This window comes from Delphinapterus leucas, chromosome 11 (assembly GCF_059928025.1).
Source record: "Delphinapterus leucas isolate spDelLeu-1000000601 "Yukka" chromosome 11, BTC_Dleu_Yukka2, whole genome shotgun sequence".
NCBI classification, from domain to species: Eukaryota; Metazoa; Chordata; class Mammalia; order Artiodactyla; family Monodontidae; genus Delphinapterus; species Delphinapterus leucas.
This window is the reverse complement of record NC_143139.1, coordinates 90884415-90906225: the sequence shown is the minus strand read 5'-3', so window position 1 is coordinate 90906225 and position 21811 is coordinate 90884415. Positions and strand designations below refer to the sequence as shown.

The window sequence follows — 21811 nt, the reverse complement described above, 5'->3', positions numbered from 1 at the left end:
TTGACCACTATGAGTGGTGACCTCCTTATCATGATGCGTTACAATTGTCTTTTTATTTGCTCATCCCTTCTTCCCTAGACTGTGAGCTCCTTACTCATTTTGGTATCCTAGACTCCTGCCCATAGTTTGTTGAGTGGATAAATGAATAAATGTTAGGACTTCCATAGTTTCTGCAGCTCAAAATTCTTTCTAGGAAAATATTTTAAAATTGTCCTCTTCCTCTGTAATGTTTTATAACCACTTGTTCCCAAACAGGTAGCTGCAGATATATATGAAAGAAATGATCCTGGTCTTTGTGCCGTCATGGGTGCATTTGGCCTCTTCCACTATTGATAGGCTTCTATTCTCTCCCTCCCTAGTTGCTTAATGTGTGTTTACAAGGCAGGGTCCAATTTCTCTTTGTTCTGCCTGGTCATTCAAACATTCCCATACCACATCGCTCTATTTCTTAGGGGACATGTATGCTACTTGGATAACAATAATTTGAGTCACAAGCAGCCCTGATCCCAAATCTTATTTCTTGCTGGGTCATGGAGCAGCCCAGGAAGGACCTAGCATCATTTAGATTCCAGTATTTTGGCAAGATAGGTGGGGAAGGGAAAAGAATTCTTAAGATACCAGTCTAGAAAGTAAATTTTTTGGAAAATCGAACACTGATATCCCTAGGTTAAAAAAAAACAGCCATTGTTGTTCCACAGTCCATCAGGAAACATCCCAATTTTTCTTTAAATACATAATGCTTGGTTGGACAGGATCAAGCTCCATCTGCTGTGGAGTACCGGCTGATTTAGGTTGGAGCTCAAGAACAAGCTTGCAGGTACTTGCACTCCCAAGCCCGAGGCCCAAAGAGCGGTATTAAGAGATGTCTAAGCTTCTCTTTCCAGCCCCATGGGTCCCTAGCCAGTAGCTTACTGTCACTAAACAAATTACATGATAAATATTTACCATTTATTAAGCAGTTACTATATGTTAGGCGCTGTGCTAAGTACTTTATTTTGTCTCGTTTAATCCTTAGAACAACATTGTGACAATTATTGCCATCTTACAGACAAGGAATTGAAGGCTTGGTGAAAATACTTGATTTGCCCAACAGTGGTTGTACTAAAGGTTGACCTGGGGAGCTTTGTCGGACCATCTTAATCTCTAGCAGCCTCACAAAGCCACCTTATGTAATTTAAAAAACACAGTGGTAGTGATAATGATACATTCTTATCATTTATTGAGTGCTTCCCATAGGCCAATCTGTTCAAAGTTCTTAATGTGTGAAAAGTCATGTAAACCCTCACAATAATCCTTTCAGAAAGGTACTATTATTATCCTAGTTTTCAGATGAAGAAACTGAGGCACAGAAAGGCTAAGTAGCTTTCACAGGGCACCATGACTTGTAAGTGACAGAGCTAAAACGTGACTATTTTTATTGGTCTATAACATAGCCTAGTTAAAACAATGTGCCTGCTATGAAAACTCAGCTTTAAGACAAGTCCTCCAGTCTTCCCTTGCACCCAGTCTGCAGGCCCTAATCCCCTTCAATATAGAAATTCTTAAGTCATCAGTGGTTCAACATCACATGGGCAGTAGGCGGTAAAGCCTGGATTCAAACCTGGGTTGGTCTGACTCCAAGCAGGAATCTTTATCACTGGACTGTTCCAGCACTAGTCAGGTTAAACCCAAGTTCAAAGGATAAATCATAGGCCTATCTGGAAATGACCTGAGAAATCATCTAACCCGGGGTTTCTAAACCTCAGCACTATTGACATTTTGGGCTGGTTAACTGTTGTGGGAACTGTCCTGTTCACTGTATGATGTTGAACAACTTTCCCAGTCGATCCTGGTCTCTATCCACCAGCAGCACCCCTTTCCCCAACCCACTCCAGGTGTAACAACCAAAAATATCTCCAGATGTTGACAGATATCCTGGGGGAGAGGGGTAGGTGCAAAATCGTCCCTGCTTTCAAACCACTGATCTAAATCATCTCCTCATTTTGCAAACGATGGAACAGGGGTGGGCACGACATGGAACCCAGAGAAAGTGGATGCCGCCTTAGTCTTTATAGTCGGTAAGAAAGAGAAGCTATTGCACAAATATCTCTAATTGCACGAAGTTGATAAACAATAAAGTGTTAGGCAGCAAGGTGCAAAGAAAGAGAATATGATCTGTTTTCCTGAGATATGGATCTGCCAGTTTTTATCTGCAGGACTTAACCAAGGTTCAGGTTCACCATCAATGAAACAGAGATCATGGTATCTACTCTGCTTATACCACCGTCTCCAGAACGGGTCTGTGAATCCATTGTGCAAACTGTGAAGCTCTTACAGACATCAGGTATTATTACGATGACCACAAATGTGATAATAATTATGATTAGAGTAAAGGCTTTCAGGACTGGGGAGAGAGGCCTGTAGTGGTGGCTTCATTCCTGGACCTTCCAACTCGAGATCCCCATTCTCCTGCGGGAGAAGGAGCAAGCAAAGACCTCTCTCCCCCAGAGCGCCTCTTCCCTCGCCTGGAACCGACGCGGCCAGATGGGCGAATTCGCTGCACAACAGCGAGTCCCGCCAGAGGGAGATGCTACGCGGCCTCGGGCCTCTTAAGCTCCGCCCTTTCTAGGCTGTGGCCCCGCCCTTAGGGAAACAGACTCCGCCCCCTCCGCCCTGCAACTCCAGCCGCGCGGTACCTCCAGGACAATCCCTCGACCGCGCCGTAAATCCCCGAGCTCCCCCGATCTCTTCCCGGCCTCCCTCGGGCGCCCGGAGCGGAGGCGGCGGAGATTGCCGAGGGGCGCTGGCCCCGCCCCCTCCGCGGGCTCGGCCGCCGCCCCCCTCCCCCCTCCCCCGCCGCCTCGGCCTCCCGCGCGGGCTGGAGTCCCAGATCCCGGGCCCTCCCTCCTTCTTTCTCTCTCCCCGCCTTCCCGGGGCTGCCACAGTGGCGGGTCGGAGGATCCCAGCCAGTCAGCTCGTTCCTGCCTCGAGCCCCACCTCACGGCAAATAAACACCCCTCCCCACGCCTAGGGAGCCCGGACCGCCCCCTTCCTCCCTCGGCCCGGCGTGTGGCGAGGGCCAGTGTAAGGGAACGAGCGCGGGCCGGCGGGCTAGCTCCGTGAGTCCGCGAGGCGGGGCGCGCGGCGGGCCGGGCCGGGCCGGAGATCGTGTGTGCGCGTAGGGGCGCGAACGAGTGCCCGTCGCGACCCGCCGGCTGCCCCGAGTCGGGAAGCCGGCCTGCCAGCGACCAGCGGCGACCGCCCGCCACCGGCGAGGGGGAGCCGGGCCCGCGCGCGCACGCACGTACGCACGCGTGGGCGGGGGCAGGCGCGCGCCCGCCTGTCGCGACAGTCGGGGCCGAGGCCCAGGGGGAGGTGGCCTGTGGCGGGTCGCCGGGCTCCCGGAGGCGAGGGGGGCGCGGGCGGATGGCGGAAGGCGCCCAGCCGCAGCAGACGCCTCAGCTCGGGTCCGGCGCCGCTGCCCGGGGGATGAAGCGGGAGTCGGAGCTGGAGCTGCCGGTGCCCGGAGGGGGAGGAGACGGAGCCGAACCCGGCCTGAGCAAGCGGCCGCGCACCGAGGAGGCGGCGGCCGACGGCGGCGGGATGCAGGTGACCGTGCGGGGCGGGTGCCCAGTTACCGCGGGGGTGCGGCGCGGGGGCCGCGGGGCGGCTCGGGGCTCCCGGGCTTGGAGCGGGGAGGGCTGCCCGGGGTCCCGGCTTGGAGGTGGGAGGGGGCCGGTCGGGGCCTGCTTGGAAGGTGGGGCGAGCCCCGGCTTGGAGGCGAAGGGTGCAGGTGGAGCCTGGTGTGCCCCGGAGGGTCCTGAGCCCTGAGGGGACGGGGGGCCAGGTCGCATGAATAGGTGTTGGGAGGAAATTGAACGTGCTTGAGATGGATTCCATTTCTTCAAACCCTTCCTTAGTTCCTTGGGGTGGGGTGGAAGCCAAGAGATCCTGGGTCTGTTATCCAGAGAGCCGGAGACCCAGTCAAGGACGGGGAGAGAGTGGTGGGAAACCTTCCGCAAAGAGGGAGTACCTTTTTGTCAGCTCTCGACACACAACTGGGATGGAGAAGGGGAGCGACATAGAAAGGAGAGGAGTGAAAAGCGAGAAACCTCCTCGAGAGCCCAAAGGGGATGTGGCTTAGATTGTGGGTTAAATCAGTTCCACAAGGAGTGTGAGAAGTACGAGGAGTTGGGTAGTGTTAGGGGACGCCGTGGTGCTCGAGCTCATTAACTTTGTGGAGCTACTGAGTCTGGCGACACAGGACCTGCCCCTCCTGTACTTTGCCAGTTGCATTTTATATAGCTGGGGCACCTACTAGTTCTTTAATGTCCTGGGGTATAAAAGAAAATTTATAGGGTTGTTAGAAGACTGGATTCTGAGTTGTGGACTCAGGGAGAAGCTGGTTGATTTGGATAGGGACTGGCAAATGTAGTGACGATGTCAGTTGACTTCGTAATTGGAGGAAGATCGTGAAACCTTTCCAGGTTTTAGGATTTGGTCTCTGTTCAGAACATACTTACTATGAAAGGGTGAGGCTTACCTACCAGCAGTCGTTTAGACTTCTGCCTAATTCTCTTAGAATCACAGAATGTTAGAGACAGAAGGGACCAGAGACATCATCTTTGACTCGAGTTCTTAACCTGGATAGACTTGGAAGATTCTTATGCAAAATAGAACTCTTTGGTGGGAGAAAGTCAACAGTTTTCATCTTTTTTTATTCAAGTCCCAAAATGTTTTAACTACCTCGTTGTACAGATGGGGAATCAAAAATCCAGAGCAGACTAGTGACTTGCCTAGGGCCACTCACTTAGCTGGTAGTAAAACTAGAGCTAGAAGCCTAGTCTTCTAATTCCTATTCCTGTGCTCTCTCCATTACAGCACTCTTGGAAATCTCTGCAGTGCTAAAAGACTTCCTGTGCTCTTCTCTCTCTGCTTTTCAAGGCTCTGTCTGACTTCCTGTGTTAGAGACGGAGCTGTATTTAAGCCTGGCATGTTTGCTGTGTGCTTCTTGGTCTCCCTTGCAGAGGCCACTCTATTACTTGTGTTGACTTGGGGAAAGTGACCCTCTTGGTGTTTATTTTTGAATTCTTTTGCTTCGTTTGCCTCCTTTTGTTCTCCATTTGAACTCCCTCAGGCAGAGGGCTTGTGAGAAGTAAAAGCTTGGGCCATGGAGAAAATATAGAGGAATATGGGGAGACTTAAGGTGAGGTGGGTTAACACTGGATGATGAGGAGAGAAGATTGGATGTGGGTGCTGGTGAGCATGTTCTGCTTGGTGTGTGCATATATCTGTGTCTGTCTGTATTTATCGTTTCTGTCAATCATGGTTAATAGTGAGACTCCCACTGCCTTCCCCACCTTTCCTCCTGGGGCCCATTATTTGCTGGTTGCCTTCAAATTGGCCAAGGATAGTAGTATTTGGAAATGGAGCAGTGTATAGGGACTTTGGAGTATGCAGAGGAAGCAGTGGATTAGGTCCTTTGGGTACAGATGGGCAACTTAGAATTATCCCACAGAGAATCCTTTTTTCACTCTGTGTACTTGTGGATCTTTATTTATTTTTCACTTTTTGCATTCTCATTGTTGTAGTTCCAATATACCATGTGACACGGGTATTCAAATCATCCTTGATTTAGCCCCCTACCTTCAACTACCTGTATGGTTCTGGGAAAATCCCTTCTTTGGGGGCCTCTGTTTCCTTGGTTGTAAAATACAGTGTTGGTACAGGATGATTTCTAAGTTAGCTCTAAAAAAATATGTCAGGTTCCCTGACCTTAAGGTACTTGGTGTCTGCAATCTAGGTGGGGAGTCAAAATGGGTAAAAAGTTACAAAAAAAGAAAAAAGTGCACGTGTGTGGGTACGTATATGTATCATACATAGGTACGTATGCATATCATATATATATATATGTATATATATATATGTGTGTATATATATATATATGAATTTTTTTGGTAAGTTCCAGAGGAATGAAAGTAGAGATACCACAGGGTAGATGTGTGTCGCAAGGCATTGCAAAATTTAGAGCCAAAGCATGCAGAGGATTTGTGCCACTGGGGCCAGAAGAAAGAGATGGTCCTTCTTGCCAAAATGGTCAAGGGAGGTTTTATGGGGAGGTTGAAATTTGAGGTATAATTGGGAGTAAAGGAAAAATAATGTTCATGAAAAGATAAAATTTAAGCCTAGGTCACCTACATCTCGGGGACCTTCCTATCATTCTGATGAGAAGGATAGGATATTTAATAATCATTTAACTGATGTTTACTGAACAGCTGCTAAGTGCCAGGTCCTGTTTTAGAGCCCAGGAAATATGGTAGTAAACAAAACAAAGACTCCGCTCTCATGGAACTAATATTCTAATTGAAAGGGACAGACAGTAAAGAAATCAACTATTATTTGGTGGTCCTAAGTGCTAAGAAGAAAAAGAAAACAGGGGAAGGGGTAGAGAGTGGTGAGGAGGATGGTTAGGGAAGGCGTCTCTGATAGGTGACCTTTGGATGACCTGAGGGAATGGGCCTGTTCAGATATTTAAGGGAAGAGCGTTCAGGCAGAGGAACTGTGGGTACGGAGGCATTGACGGAGGAGTGCGCTTGATGTGTTTGAGAACAAGAAACCAGTGTACCTGGAGGAGAACGAGCAGGGGCGAGGCAGTTTTAGGAAATATCAGCGGTGTAGACATGCCTATAGGCCCACGTAAACATACACGTAAAAAATCTAGAGTAACTTGCTTTTTGGTATACGGGTTTGTCTTAAAGCACATGTTTTTCTTCTTATATCTTAACACAAATGGAGTTTCTCGGAGGTCATAGCTCTTCTGGGACGCCTTCCCTGACAGCTTAGTTCACACCAGTCAGACCCTCCTCTTGCCTCCTGTTTGTGTTGATGCTTAATTATGCATCATCTTGTATTGTCCCTTTATTGTTTTATTCTTGTTTCCCTAGTGATGCTGTAAGCTTCTAGAAGACAGGAACTATATTTTCTTCGTAGTTATCCTTTGTAATACGTTACAGTTTTGGGTACATAGTAAGTGCTCAATGCCTGTTAGGTTGAAGTTGAAATTTTACCTTTTTTAAATAATTAAGGGATAGAAAAAAAATCATGAAATTTTGGGGTGAAAGTACTTTCCGGAAATTCCCCAATCTTTTGAGTGTCAAAGGATTAACCCTTTTTTTTTTTTTTTTTTTAACAGACGTTAATTTCCCAAGACTACAGACTAAATGGAGCTATGGCTCTAAGCTGCAGGTTCCAACCCTGTTGAGTAACAGCCACTAAACTTTTGGGATAAATCATTACTTCCCCAAGTGGAGCACCAGGGACACAAGAGAGTCTGTGGTGCTTCTGTTATAATCCTTATGCTAAGAAGGAACCCTAGAGAGGAGAGGAAGGGTCACTCCTTTTCAAGGCCAGTATCCAGAAGCTTTATGTGGATGGCAGAGGAGTTCACACAGCCCTGGAAACAGTTTAGAATTAGAGAACCCTGCACTGTAGAGTAGGAGGGAAGAGACAAATTCAACCTGAAAACTGAAACACAGCTTGAGAGATGTAGTTAGTTGTTAAAGGAGGTATTTGGAAATATTGTACTCTAACCTGGTAGAAAGTTAAGTGAGTTATATATATAGATATTAGAGGTTTGTTTCACTTTAAGCAAGTCTGATATATGTGAAAAATTTGGGCTTTATTAAACATACCGGGGAATAAATTATTTTGTTCAGCTCTTCTAGTGAATATAAACAATTTGATGAGCAAAAATTCAATTTTTGTGCAACTTTCTAGGAACTTAGCTGCTTCATAAGGCAAGGTGCACCTTAATTATTATTTATAGCTTTCAGCAAAATTCTTTATGGTAGTGAAATGTTGGAATGTGATTGTTACATGGCTAACTAACTGCTTCTGACCATAGAGTCATAAATCCATTGTAGCTAAGTGAGTTCAGAAGTTGTTCATGTTAGTGGTGAATCAGCCACTAGTAGCAGGAAGACTTTCTGGTCTCAGGGAAGGGCTTCCAGGTAGCCTGTAATTGCTCTGTAGACACTGTATTTCTTGAAGTACTTTATCTTGCCATTTGCTTGGTTCTGGGTTTCTTTCCTCCTAGGTGGATGTCTCTTTGGACTTTGAGTGTTTGGTGCTGAAATTGAACGTGGTGCTACCATTTGGGTAGAGTTATAAAAACGATGTGCTTTCCTTCAAAGTGATTTTTTGAACTATATCTCACTAAAATTATTGAATTTTTCATTTCTACATGTCTTTATCTGCTTAGGCACCCTAACAAAATACCATAGACTGGGTGGCTTAAACAACAGAAATTTGTTTCTCACAGTTCCGGAGGCTGGAAGTCCAAGATCAAGGTGCTGGCAGATTTGGTGCCTGGTGAGGGCTCTCTTCCTGGCTTGCAGCCAGCTGCCTTCTTGCTCTGTGTGCTCTGTGCTCACATGGCCTTTTCCCCATGTATGCTAGTGGACACACACACAGAGAGATCTCTTCCTCTTCTTATAAGGGTCCTAATCCCAACATGGGGGTCCTACCCACATGACCTAATCACCTCCCAACAGCCCCACCTCCAAATGCCATCATACTGTGGGCTAGGGCTTCAAGATATTAGTTTGGGAGGGGACACAGACATTCATCCCATAATACTACCAGAGTGGTAAATATTGTAGTTGGAGAAATTGAGGCACAGTCATATAAAAATTACTAATTTCTTTCAAGCCTCACAAGGAAGCTTGTGATTGTGAAACTGGGAATGTCTTTGAGGAGGAGAAAGATCTGAATTCAAAGTAGAATTATTCTTCATGGCAACTCAAGAGATTAGCCTGAGTTGAATTTGTCTCCTAACTTCCTCTCCCATTTTTCTACCCATGTTGTCATTTTTTTTTTCTCTATCATACTGACATGTGAACACAACAAAAAGCTAACTAGAGATTTAACTTTCATTTTGATATAAAGCAGACTGATGCAGACAGGCCTCAAGATTACAGGGCTGGGAAAGAAATTCAATGTACTACTTGGTGTAAACAAGAATGTTGCTAGTGAATCTCTGGTTTGACATCTCTCAGGCCATCAGTTTGATATCAGGCTTTAATAACTTGTGGAAAAAATAAAGATGGTCATTTTAGTGAATGGACTTGTTTGAATTGTTTTTTGATATGCATTTGTAAAGCATAGTAAACATCTTTTTCTGGGGCAAATGTGTACTTCCTTCAGAGACAGAAGGGAAGAGCATGCGAGACGGTGGAAAGGAAATGGCAGTAATTGGAGCGTGAGCAAACAGATGGAGGAGGGATGGCGAGTGCATGTGGTGTTTAGGTGGCCCCTAGGAGTATTGAGTTTCCTATTCTTCTCCCCCACAGCCCCAGTACAAGCAGGCAGCTTACATGGCTAAGGTTTCATTATCTAATCCATCACAGATCAGCCTGAATAAACCCATTGGCTGGCACTGATCTAGTTAGGAGGGTAGTGCAAAGCTGCTTGAGCCAGGATTGGGGCAAATCGGATCAGAACTGCCATGTGAATCCTGGACATATTTCTGTAATTTGGGTGGTAAAGTAATTTGAGAAATCATTTAAGAGAGAGCGCAGCGAGAGCAAGCAATCAGCCATGAGTGTTTTCAGATGTTGTCTAAGAGACCCTGAGGGGAAGGGTATGGAGGATTTGATAGATTTCAGTGGAGTATAGTCAGGTTGCTTTGATTATTTGAGTCTGAACAGTTTTTGGTCACTAATGCTCAGGAGTGACCTTTTTGGAGCATTTGAAGATTCCAGTTGTGATCACTCAATTGTGTCTTCTCTGAGTGATCCCTTCATCTGAGACTGTATAATGTGCTTCCCCTCTCAATTTTTAAAGGGGAAATACTGTTGTTATTATTATTACCAACCTTAATATGTCATTATGTTTGTTATCCATACATACTTGAAGTATGGTGTAGTGAAAGAAACACTATTTAGAATTTCTCATATTGGGGTTTGAATCCTGGTTCCTCCACCTACCAACCAACTGAATGACCTTTGGTAAGATATTTAACATCTGAGCTCCTGTTTACACATCTGTGAACTGGGGGAATTACTGCATCCGCTGATGAGCTGCTGTAATGAGAAAGTTGGATTATTTAAAGCTCCCATCATGGAGCTCGGCAGTAAATGTTTATTTCTTGCCTCCCTTATAACCTGCTACACAGCACTCAGCGAGTTCCTGCTTACTGCTTATCAGCATGGAGCGGTTAACGTGCTTCTGATTTATTAAGTGCCGGAGTTGGGAGTTACCTGAGATGAGCGCTGTGTGAAACCGGGAAATCTAATTGGTTTGACATCCGCGTGGAGGAGGCGAATGGACCTGTTCATGGTGGTCTCTCCAATGAGAGGAAGAGGAGACATTCACTTCTTTGCTAAGGACTAAAAGGACTCCTGAAGTGTCACTGTCCCTGCATTGGGCATGTGGACATTTCAGGAACCTGTGGGATCTCTCCTGGGAGAGTGGGTGACAGAGGCACTGGCCATTTTGGTGGTACTTGGGATGCAGGAGTGGCGAAAATGTCATTTTGTTCCAAATTTTATAAGGTTTGTTGGTTAAATGTATTGCATCAAATAGATGGCACGTTTTGTTCTCATTTTTGTTTGTGGAAATTGGGCTGGGATGCATTTGTCTCTTGTGGTCTCTTTCTGGACTCTTCAAACCCACCTTCCTGACTACTAACAAGAGTCATCCATCTAAAAGAGCTTAAAATGATTTGATAGCTTATCTTTGACTTGTGGATAAAGTCCATTCCGTTTGGCCTACCAGGTCCTTCTGGCCTGACTTGTGCCTGCCTTTCTAGCTTCTTTCTACACTCCACCTCCAAGTCCATGGCAAGGGACTTGCAGCTTCCTGAGCGCGCTGTGCGGCCCAGGCTCATTCATACCTCTGTGCTTTTGTTTCTGTTCCACCTGAAATTCCTGCCTCACATCTCTCTCTCATTTGTAAGGCTCAATCTTCAAGAATAAGTTGGGATACAGATTCTTCCTGGATGCCTTTTGTCACTGCTCGCATCCCTCCCACATTCTTGCTGCTTTCCAGAACATCATGTCCAGACCTCTGTTTTAGGACTTTTAGATTAACATTTGTTCAACTGTCTGCCCCTCTACCCCCACCTAGACTGTGAGATCAGGGGAGCCTTTGGGATCCATAGGATCTCGCACTGTGCCTGGGCCGGAGTAAGAAACTGTCGTTCTTGTTGAAGTGAACTTTGTCTTCCTGCTCCTCAGTTGGGGCCAGCAGATGGCTTTAATTGTTTTTCCAGATTTTCCCTGGGGGGTCTAGTCCTTGGTCTGCTTTCCAGCTCCTCTGAAGACTAGGTGTTGTGGGATTTGTGAATGGTACCTGATCTTTCCATTGATATCAGGGTTAAAGGTGAGAGAGGGGTCTTTGAAAACCGAAGCTGGGGTGGAACTTAACTGCCGAATGTGTCGGGTGGGCATGGCAACCTGATGTTTCATTTCCTGTGCTCAGATATTAATTGAGAGCACGTGCATATGTATAAAAAGTGCCTTTGTGATGGGGTGGCTGAGGAAAGTAGAGGAACCACACGATTAAGGGGCAATTAGAGCTAACCTGTTCCAGTTCATTGGAGCAGTCTGTTGACCTACCTTTTACGGTGCTGCTGAGAGATTCTGGAGTGTTGCAGTTCAGATGTATTACCACCATTTGGGAGTAAACCCATTTGATCTACTGTGGACTTTAGCCTTTCCGTTCTCAACCAGTGAATTTCATAAGCTATTATAGCTTGTTTTTATGGATGCAGGAAAAATACCCAACTGAGACACCTCACGGAATATATGCTATTTTTCAGATCATTCTTTGGCTATGTTTGAAAATGAGGATAATTGATACGTTCTTTTATTTTTATTTTTTTGGTCTGTGTAGGGTCTTAGTTGCTGTGTGCAGGCTTTCTCTAGTTGTGGCGAGCCAGGGCTACTCTTTGTTGCAGTGCACAGGCTTCTCATGCAGTGGCTTCTCTTGTTGCAGAGCATGGGCTCTAGGCGTGTGGGCTTCTGTAGTTGCAGCAGGCGGGCTCAGTAGTTGTGGCTCGCGGGCTCTAGAGCGCAGGCTCAGTAGTTGTGGTGCACAGGCTTAGTTGCTCTGCGGCATGTGGGATCTTCCCAGACCAGGGCTCGAAACCGTGTCCCCTGCACTGGCAGGCAGATTCTTAACCACTGTGCCACCAGGGAAGTCCCTGATATAGATCTTTTAAATCTCAGCTTTGGAGACAGATTCATAGAAGTATTTTACAGGAATCTTCTCTCCCAGGCCCTTGCTATCCCCACCTCCTTCCCTTTCAGCTTCTGATTTGTGCTCCTATGTAATCCTCGCCTGTTTTCCAGCCTTGAGACTTCCCTTGCTAGTTTAGTTGGGGCCTCTTTAAAGGCAAATGGGCATACTTTATAGTGCCTCTGGTTTTTTGGATTCTGAGTGAATAAAGCAGTTTCTAAAAAGGGAATGAGGGAGACCAGTTATATCACTTCCTTCTGACGTGTGCTGCACATACGTGGCATCTAGAAATTTCAGCTGAGGATTCAAGGCACAGCACACATGATAAGTACCACTTATGAAGTAGATGACAATTTTGAATAACCAAATGATAAGGGTTGAGTAACTGCTTAGAAACCTATTTTCCCAAGGGTGGAAACCGAGCCTTTGAAATTTAGACTTCCACATGGGTGTGTTCAACCATAATACTCGGATTTTTTAGGGACCTAAGTCCCTAGATAATACCCTGGTATGTGGGACTTCTCCCATATAGGGGCTGGTTCCCTGGTTTCTCCTTTGCCGAGGAAAAGAGGTTTTGCACTGAGTATTGGATATTTTATTCCAAGCATATGGTTTTTGAGGAGGCATACTGTTTATTTTTCTTTGGGGCTGCATTGATTTAGCTGGATCCTAAATTGTTAATACCACAAGCAAAGCATGATTTCTTGTGAGGGATGGGCGGGGGGAAGCTGTGGAGTCTCTCAGCTTTGGGGTTCGGGGTGGGGAGCAGGAGCCACGCTGGTAGAACGAGAGGAGCTGCACACGTGGTCTCGGGGCGCCGTGGGGTTTGCATGTGGGCTCCAGCGCATGCTGGAGTTGGAACACTTTTGGAACTGAGGCTCATGGGAAGTTCTTCCAGTTGCTTTATTTTGAGCAGCTTTTTCCTCTGCAGATCGGCAGCTGTTTGGAGGAGGGGGCATTCGTTGCTGTCAGCCAGGATGATTTCCAGAGCAGACCTGTATGGATTTCATTTAGGGATTTATTTCAGGGGTATGTGGCCTGTCGTGAGTCAAGAGGACTTTGGTTCCATTTTCCTGGAAGTTGGTGGGCTTCTGTGAGCCTGCTCTATTTATCTTGGACGGTTAGGCGAGTAAAAAAGCAGCTGCATAGTTAGCCCTTGTTGCAGGGAGCTTAGTTTCATAGGTCATCCTCTCGGGGATTTTTGTACAGTCACATTTACAGCCTTGAGTTTTCTTTGCCTTTTTTCCCCCTCTCTTTTTCCATCTGAAGTTCAGTGCTCCATAAAAATTCTGAGGAAGGTGGGTAATAATTTGAGGTAGAAGACAGGAATTGTTTAGTTTCCTCCCCACCCCCATTTCTTGCCCAGCCTTCCCCCACCCCCATCCTTTGCAAAAGAATCTGCAAATGAGGTCGCTTATCCCCTAGTCAGACTGGCTTGTCCCCTGATCTGTCTGAATATGTGGCTTTGACAGCTTTTACCTGCTATTTCTTGGTTTCTAGGGGAGGGGATAGTAAGATCGTGTGGTTTCAAAGCAAGAACTGGCAAAATTGGAAGATGTCTTGTGGTGGCTCCCAGCACCCACAAAGCTGAGCTCATTGGCTTGCACCTCATACAGACTTCCAGGAACACTGTCACTGTCGGTGGCTGGCACGATGGCCTTGAGGACTTTGTTGGCACTTCAGGAAGTCTCCACAATGGCTGCCTCTCACAGTGGGAGCGCTGACAAAGTTTATGGGGAGTCGGTAGCACTTGTTTTGAAAGTATGACTCTGGTCTTAGGCTGCACATCTCTGTGAGGGGTCAGAGGTGGCCTTGTTTGAAGAATGGAGAGTAGTGCTCTACACCTGTCACTTAGGTGGCCCATTTCCTACTTGTCTGTGTTTGCTATCCTCACATACAAATTTTATGGTGTGTTTTGTATGTTGTGTTCGCACTTGAAGCCATAGCCTGATTTGTGACTTTTAGTAAGGTAATTTGGCTAATCTTGGTATCATCCTGGACTTTGAAGTGATGCTGGTCATATTTAAAAGGTCTGTGTCAGGGCTTAGAAGTTGATATTTCTGTTGATGGCCTCCTCCCCTCCCCAGCTGCCGCTCATTATTCATTAGATACACATCTTTTGTCCGCTTACTTTGTGTTACAGGTCTTTAGCTGCTGTTGTGATACTAAGTAGATATTTTTGCTGCAACATTTTGGCTCTGAGCTGGCTGTGTTTTACAGTGTTGCAGATTAGTTGGTTAACTTTGGCACGTGGCATCCACAGAGCAGAAGCCTTTCAGAGAGGCGCTTATCACGGACCATTAGTGATTTTTGTCAGCTGTATAAAAATGCTATGATTAACCGATACCCAGGTATCCATGTAGATGAGCAGTTTTCCTTTATGCTTACTTGGCGCTTCTCTCTCTAGGAGTAGTCGGGAGTAAGTGTTCCCTGGTAGGCTTTGTGTTTTAACCCTGGGAAGGCTGTTTTAAGAAACCTTTATATCTGATTTTCTTGAGGTTGGTGTAGGGATCATTTACCCTTACTGAATTTTAGCTTCACTATGAATTGTTTTCTGCAGTGTTAATTTTAGGCAAGTAGTAAATACTTCTTTGGTTTAACAGTATCCCAGAGTTTGAAGAAACCTACAAAAATTGATTGGTCCAGCATCTTGTTTTAAGCAAGGAAATGGTCTAATTCATGTTATCCCAAGCCGTTTTTTGTTGATTGCTCCTTGTGAAATGATAATAGGTGTCATTCTGACACACACACACACACACACACACACACACAGAGTCAAATAACTTTGGAATAGGGTTAAACAGAATTTAAACTATCTCATTTTACTTTTCATAAGCAGATGTTGTGACTCTATATTTATAAAAAACATATTTAGTGAAGCATCTTCCTCTCTTCCCTGCTCTCCGCCTGCCCTGTTAGTTTCTTGTTATTCCTCCCCCTTTCTTTTTACACAAACACTAGCATACTCCACACATTGTTTTTGCACCTTGCTTTTTTCATTTACTGTATCAGGTTAATTTTTTTAATGTAACAGGGTCTGTTAATATTTTCATTAATGATTTCTGCTTTTTTTGTGTGTGTGTGTGATGCTTAGAAAAGTTTTTCCCACCCTAAGATTATAAAAAACAGAATGGGCTTACAGACAGACAGACCTGACTTGGACCCCTAGCTTTTCCACATCACAGCTGTGTGATCTTGGTTAAGTTACGTAACTTTTCTAAGGCTCAGCTTCTTCCCGTATAAAATATGTTATAGGATTGGTATAAGAATTAAAAGAGATAATGTATGTAATGTGCTTAGTTCAGAGCCTGACACGTAGTAGGTGTTCCGTATACAATAGCTGTTTTTATTATAATTACCAAGCCCTGTTTTCTTATATCCCAGTGCTTTTTGACTTCCTTAAAGGCAGGAACAGTCTCTTAATCTTTGTATCCTTGGTTCCTCCATCAGTGCCAGGGATAACTAATAATAATAAGTCAGTAAACGTTTGTTGAAAAAATAAATCAACCTTTATACAATCTTTTTTTTAAAATTTAATTTATTTATTTAGTTTTGTCTGCGTCGGGTCTTAGTTGTGGCATGCGGGCTCTTCGTTGCAGCGTGCAGACTTCTCTCAAGTTGAGGTCTCGGGCTCAGCAGTTGTAGCACGCGGGCTTAGTTGCCCCGCAGCATGTGGGATCTTGGTTCCCTGACCAGGGATCGAACCTGTGTCCCCTGCATTGGAAGGCGGATTCTTAACCGTGGGACCACCAGGGAAGTCCCCAATCTATTTTTTAAAATGTCCTTAATAATTGTTGTTGCTTTTTGTGTAATCATCATGTCTGGATGTACCTAATCCTCAATAATTATACTTATATGATGCTTTATAGTTTATAAAGTGCTTTGACACAAGTCTCAGCTTATTCCCTGTAACAAGCCCAGAAGGTAGGTGATTCTTCTTCCCATTTTTCAGATGGTGAAAATATACATCTCTAAGCCTCAAGACAGGGAAGTGGCAAAACTGATGCTTGTACCCAGATATTATGGCTTTTTATCCAGTAACTTTTTTGCTGAGCCTCATGTCTCTTGGACCAAAGGGTATGATTGATAAGGAATGGAGTGAATATGTGCTTCATTGTATGCCACATGTTTAATATTGAAAACATTTTACTCATTACCTGACAGGGGATTCATGTAGCACTTGAAGTCAACACTGAACCCCAGTTTTATTCTTCAGTAATTTGGATCTAGCCATTTGGATCTAGTGTTTTGAATTGGGATTTTGCTAAAATTTATCATGTACTTGTACGTGCCAAGCATTGTGGGAGAGATTTTATGTGTTTATCTCACTTTCCTGTAGTACATATTGGGAGGAGTTAGATGGGATAGTTGGTTGCTGTATGTATGGTAGTTTGTTATTGTTGTTTGTTTTTTGCCTTAAAGTTATCAGTCTCTAATTTTATTATCAATCAAGTAATGGGTCAACAATAGCTAAGTCAATGGATTGATAATGGTGGGTAGTATAAAATCATGAGAGCTGAGGGCATCTCAAAGTTACCTGGACCAGCTGTCTTGTTTCAGTCAGGTGAAGTAGATGCTGTGCCCATTTTTGTGGAGAAGTTATGTCAGGCTCAGAGAGGGTATGAGAGAGCAAGCAATAAGCTCAGACTTTCAGCTTTAGGACTAAATAGAATCTTTCATTTTTTATTCTTTTTTTGTAAAATTTATTTATTTATTCATTTATTTAATTTTTGGCTGCATTGGGTCTTCACTGCTGCACGCGGGTTTTCTCTAGTTGCTGAGAGCGGGGGCTGCTCTTTGTTACGGTGCGCGGGCTTCTCATTGCAGTGGCTTCTTTTGTTGCGGAGCACGGGCTCTAGCATGTGGGCTTCAGTAGTTGTGGCATGCGGGCTCTAGAGCGCAGGCTCAGTAGTTGTGGCGCACGGGCTTAGTTGCTTCGCGGCATGTGGGATCTTCCCCGACCAGGGCTCGAACCCGTGTCCCCTGCATTAGCAGGCGGATTCTTAACCACTGTGCCACCAGGGAAGCCCCTCATTTCTTATTCTTTTTTACTTTTTGGGTGTGATTTCTCTGGGAGTTTCTTATATGGAGTTTTTTTTTCACCTTTTACATTTATTTTTTAAACATGTAATGTATGTTCACGTGGTTAATGATTCAAACTATGCAAGAGATTGAAGAGTAAAAAGTCTCTGCCTTTTCCCAGCTACCTAGTTTCTCTCCTTGGAAGTAACCAGTATGGTTAGTTATCTGGGTATCTGTCCAGAGATAGTATCTACGTAATATTTTCTCCACCCCCTTTTAAAAAGTCAAATGGTAGTATTAATATTCATATGCTTTTCTTTTCTCTATAGTATTTGGAGATCATTTTATATCAGCTTGTAAACTTTTTTTCTCTGTTTGTTAGGTTTCTGGAATTAGGATTATTCTGTTCTGCTCTACTGAGATAACTACATCTAAATGTCTCTGGGAAGGATGACTCTGATTAGTACAGGATCTCATAAAGTAAGAGTCTGCATTTTTATGGAATCATGGAATCACAGGGTCAGAGACCTAATCTGCATCTCTCTTCTCTCATGTGAATATCCATAAATGATGATACCTTTTAAAGATGCTTGAGTACAATGTAGGCATCTTCAACTCTCCAGCTGCTCCAGTCAGCCGCTCCTGGTCCTGTCTTTCTGTGGTAGTAGGGCCCATTTGGGGTCAGATATTCCATTTGTCATTGAGTTAGTAATGATACTCCGGATCTGCCTTGAGTCATTGCATATAGAATCTCAACTGCAGTGTGATTTTATTCCGTGTGACATCTTCTATACCAGACATATCCAGAATGCCTAAGTTTATCCTGATTGAATGTTATTGCTGTCAGGAGGCTGTTCAGTGAACCAAGTTTGGTGCTGAATTGTGAGAAAGAAAGATTTGGTTCCGAGTAGGTGTTTGCATCTCAGCAGCCACAGTTGTTGTTAGTTTCACTTTACTCCTGCGTTTGTGGAAAGCCCAGGATTGAGTGAATGCTCTTCATCCCTGGAATATGACCAGTCTGTGACTGAGACTCGATGGGAAGTAAATAGATATGGTTCGACAAACAGGGAATATTTTTCTTTTGTTTTGTGGACAGTAGTGGATTCTGATTCAGACATAGAATTGAGGATTTCAAGCTTAGGCTTTGATTCTAGCTCAGTTAACCTTTACACACTTCTGCATTTAAAGACGTGAACTAAAACAGTGCTTTTCAGAGTTGGCTTCTGCAATGGACCTTTGTCTTCACAAAAATATTATAGAGGAGGTAGCATTCCAGCTGTTTGGAGAATGAGGCCAGTGGGGATGCGTCTTGCATTCTGGATGAATGTTGACCTCCATTGTGTGGTGATGCTAATCTCACCATACAATCTTTCTGGTCACAAGGCTTTGCAGGGAGTGAATTAGGCCCACTCCGTCTCCATGACCCCACACAGTGAATGGAAGCAGGCAGGGCACCAGATGCTGTGTTGCTTCCCCTGTTGCGTCTTCCTTCACACTCGGTGTAAGGTTTCCAGGCATTTGTGCAACCTGAGAGCAGAAAGTGCCTGTCTTAGCAGTCGAGAGATGGGTTGGCAGGTGGCTCAAGTTACTCCATGTTCCTGATAAGAGCCACTGACGCAGGCTGGTGGCTCCTGTGGGGTGGGAGCTGTATTGCCAGTGCCCTGCCCAGCAGGAATGGTGGTTTGGGTCTCTGTGGTGTTCTAGGACTCCAAGAATGTACCCAAAGGCAGTTTGAGAGGTCTGGCCAGCATCTCTAGGGAAGTAGCACAATTTAGGAAGCACATCTTGCTTTAAAGGATATGGGTCTTAGGAAGTGGTGGCACACAGAGGAAGAAGCATCAACATTGAAAATATGAAGTGCAAACCCGAGGAATAGAAATGGAATTTTATTATTCCACCTCTTAACCTAAAACGCAGTTGAAGAATTTATTGAGTCAGGTAGTGCTGGGCACGGTGATGACTAAGACTTGGACTTGCAGTGGGAAAGTGGATGTATACACAGATAATTTTAATGCAATGTGATCATTTCTCTGATAGAGGCTCACACTGAGCATATGTCAAAGCCTGGTGCTCTGGTAACATATATTCTGTGTGCCACTCTATCAGAGCAGTTATCACACTGTATTAAAATATTGGGGTAAGAGGTGCCATTCTGCCTAGGTTCAAATTCTGTCTCTACACCTACTTAGCTGTGTGTCCTTTGGGCAAGTCACTTATCTCCTCTGTGCTTCAGTTTTTCATCTGTAAAATGGGGATAATAATAGTTTCTCACAAGGTTGTGAGTATTAGATGAGTTCATAGAGTAAATATAATATGCTTAGAAGAGCACCAGGTCCACGGTAAGTGTATATAAGTGCTATCTGTTGTTACTGTGGTTGTTAACAGTACCAAACAGGGGCACTGGAGAGCATGGCAAACCCATGACCTGTGGTGGTACAGAGGTCACCACTGTATTCACTTACTGTATTCACCGAAGGATCTTTTGTGGTGACTGTGCCAGGTACTGCACGGAAGCAAATGAGTGAAATGTTAACCGGCTATGTGACTGTGTACAATACGTGATGAGAGTCAATTATTTGGCAAGTGTGTAAGTAAGAGGAATACTGATGTGAGAGGCTTCAGTATCCCATGGCAGTTTCAGAGAAGGGATCTTGCTGTTTCTTTGGAGGCCCTTTAGCTTTCTTGACATTCTGAGTATAGGTTATGTATCTTACTTTAAGGTAGGACAGTACTTGACTATTTCAGATAGGTAGGTATCTTTCCTGTTTTTTAAAAACCTCTAGGAGAAGGCATGTTAGATCAGAATCTATCCATCAATCCATCTATCAGTCCTTTCTTACTTTCCTCTCTCCCTCCTTCCCTACAAGGGAAAAATTGCTAATATTTAAATCACTTTCCTTGTTCTTTATATTAAAGTAAACTTCTCATGTTGTACAAAAGGCCTTACCCTTTTGCTCAGTCATTCATTCATTTAATAACATTTGAATGTTTATGACATGCTAGACGCCAGGATTACGGAGTTAAAGGAGGTTCTTATGGAACCCGGGAGGCTTATTGGGGGAGGTTTCTGGAACAACTATACAGTAAAAGAAAAACTTGGTAGCACAGTGTATTATAAGGGTGTAGGTAGAGAAATAGGTACTTATATTGCTGGTGGGGTGAAAAGTCGCGTAACTTCCACAAAGAGCTATTTAGCAATGTCTGTTCAAATACATATATTCTTTGACCCAGCAGTTCCATCTCTAGGAATTAATTCTACAGATACTATTGTGTCTGTGTGTAAGAATATACAGTACAGAATTATTTGAAATAGCAAAAGGTTGAAAAAAATCCAAATGCTCTTTGACAGGAAATCTGTGAATTAAAATAAGGTACATTCTTAAAATGGAATATCATGCAGACGTTAAAAAGAATTAGACAGCTCTATATAAATGCATTTAGAAGACACTAAAATACATTAAGTGTGAAAAGTCACGGTGCTGAAAAAAGTGTATAGTTTGTTACTATTTGCGTAATGAAAAAAGTATATATCCGTATACTTAGTATCCATATACTTAGTACACATAGACTCTCTTTGCCAGGAAACGCAAGATTCTGGTAACATTGGTTGCCTCTTGGGAGGGGTATTGAGTGATGAAGGAATGGGTTATAGGTGAAGATTTAATTTTCACTGTATACCTTTTGTGCCTTTTGAATTTTGTATTACATGCATGTATTGTTTTAAAAATAAAATAGTTTATTAAAATTACATAGGAGGGACTTCCTTGGTGGTACAGTGGTTAAGAATCCGCCTGCCAATGCAGGGGACACGGGTTCGAGCCCTGGTCTGGGAAGATCCCACATGCCACGGAGCAACTAAGCCCGTGCGCCACAACTACTGAGCCCATGCTCCACACCTACTGAAGCCCGCACGCCTAGAGCCCGTGCTCCACAACAAGAGAAGCCACCGCAAGGAGAAGCCGGTGCACTGCAAAGAAGAGTAGCCTTGCTCCCCACAACTAGAGAAAGCCTGTGCGCAGCAGTGAAGACCCAACGCAGCCAAAAAAATAAAATTAAAAAAGAAAAAAATTACATAGGAATAAGTACAGGAGCTACTTTACTTATGATCCTTGAACTTGCTAATTTTCATAGAAAAATGAATAAAGTTACGTGTTAGAGCAAAAGTGCGAATTCTGCTTATCACAAGCAAAGAAAAAATAGTACTGGTGGTGGTACATGGTCATTTAAATTTTGTCTGTCACACTGTTTATTGGTATATAGGATGTTTCCAGTGCTTTTAACTATGTCTTATTATATTTATTTATTTTTTTGTGGTATGCGGGCCTCTCGCTGTTGTGGCCTCTCCCGCTGCGGAGCACAGGCTCAGCAGCCATGGCTCACGGGCCCAGCCGCTCCACGGCATGTGGAATCTTCCCAGACCTGGGCATGAACCCGTGTCCCCTGCACCGGCAGGCGGACTCTCAACCACTGCGCCACCAGGGAAGCCCTATTATATTTATTTTTAACGGTCTTATTCATTAAGGATAAAACCTGATTATAACGAAAATGCTGATATGAAAAGGTGGATAAA

The 21811-nt window shown here is 44.4% G+C and overlaps 1 protein-coding gene across 8 annotated transcripts in view; it reads left to right on the top strand.

Moving 5' to 3' along the window:
• The first annotated feature begins 2815 nt into the window (after positions 1-2815).
• The window catches only part of RBFOX2 (RNA binding fox-1 homolog 2), a 256259-nt gene continuing 237263 nt past the window's right edge, over positions 2816-21811 (top strand). For 3 of the 8 annotated variants that reach the window (XM_022599952.3, XM_089921270.1, XM_089921276.1), the window contains exon 1: positions 2818-3588. In XM_022599952.3, coding sequence (XP_022455660.1) covers positions 3406-3588 — 183 coding nt within the window. In that variant the 5' untranslated portion in view covers positions 2818-3405. Of the gene's footprint in view, positions 3589-21811 lie in introns of all 8 variants that reach the window. The other 5 variants (XM_022599949.3, XM_089921269.1, XM_022599948.3 and 2 more) reach the window with 3 other exon arrangements.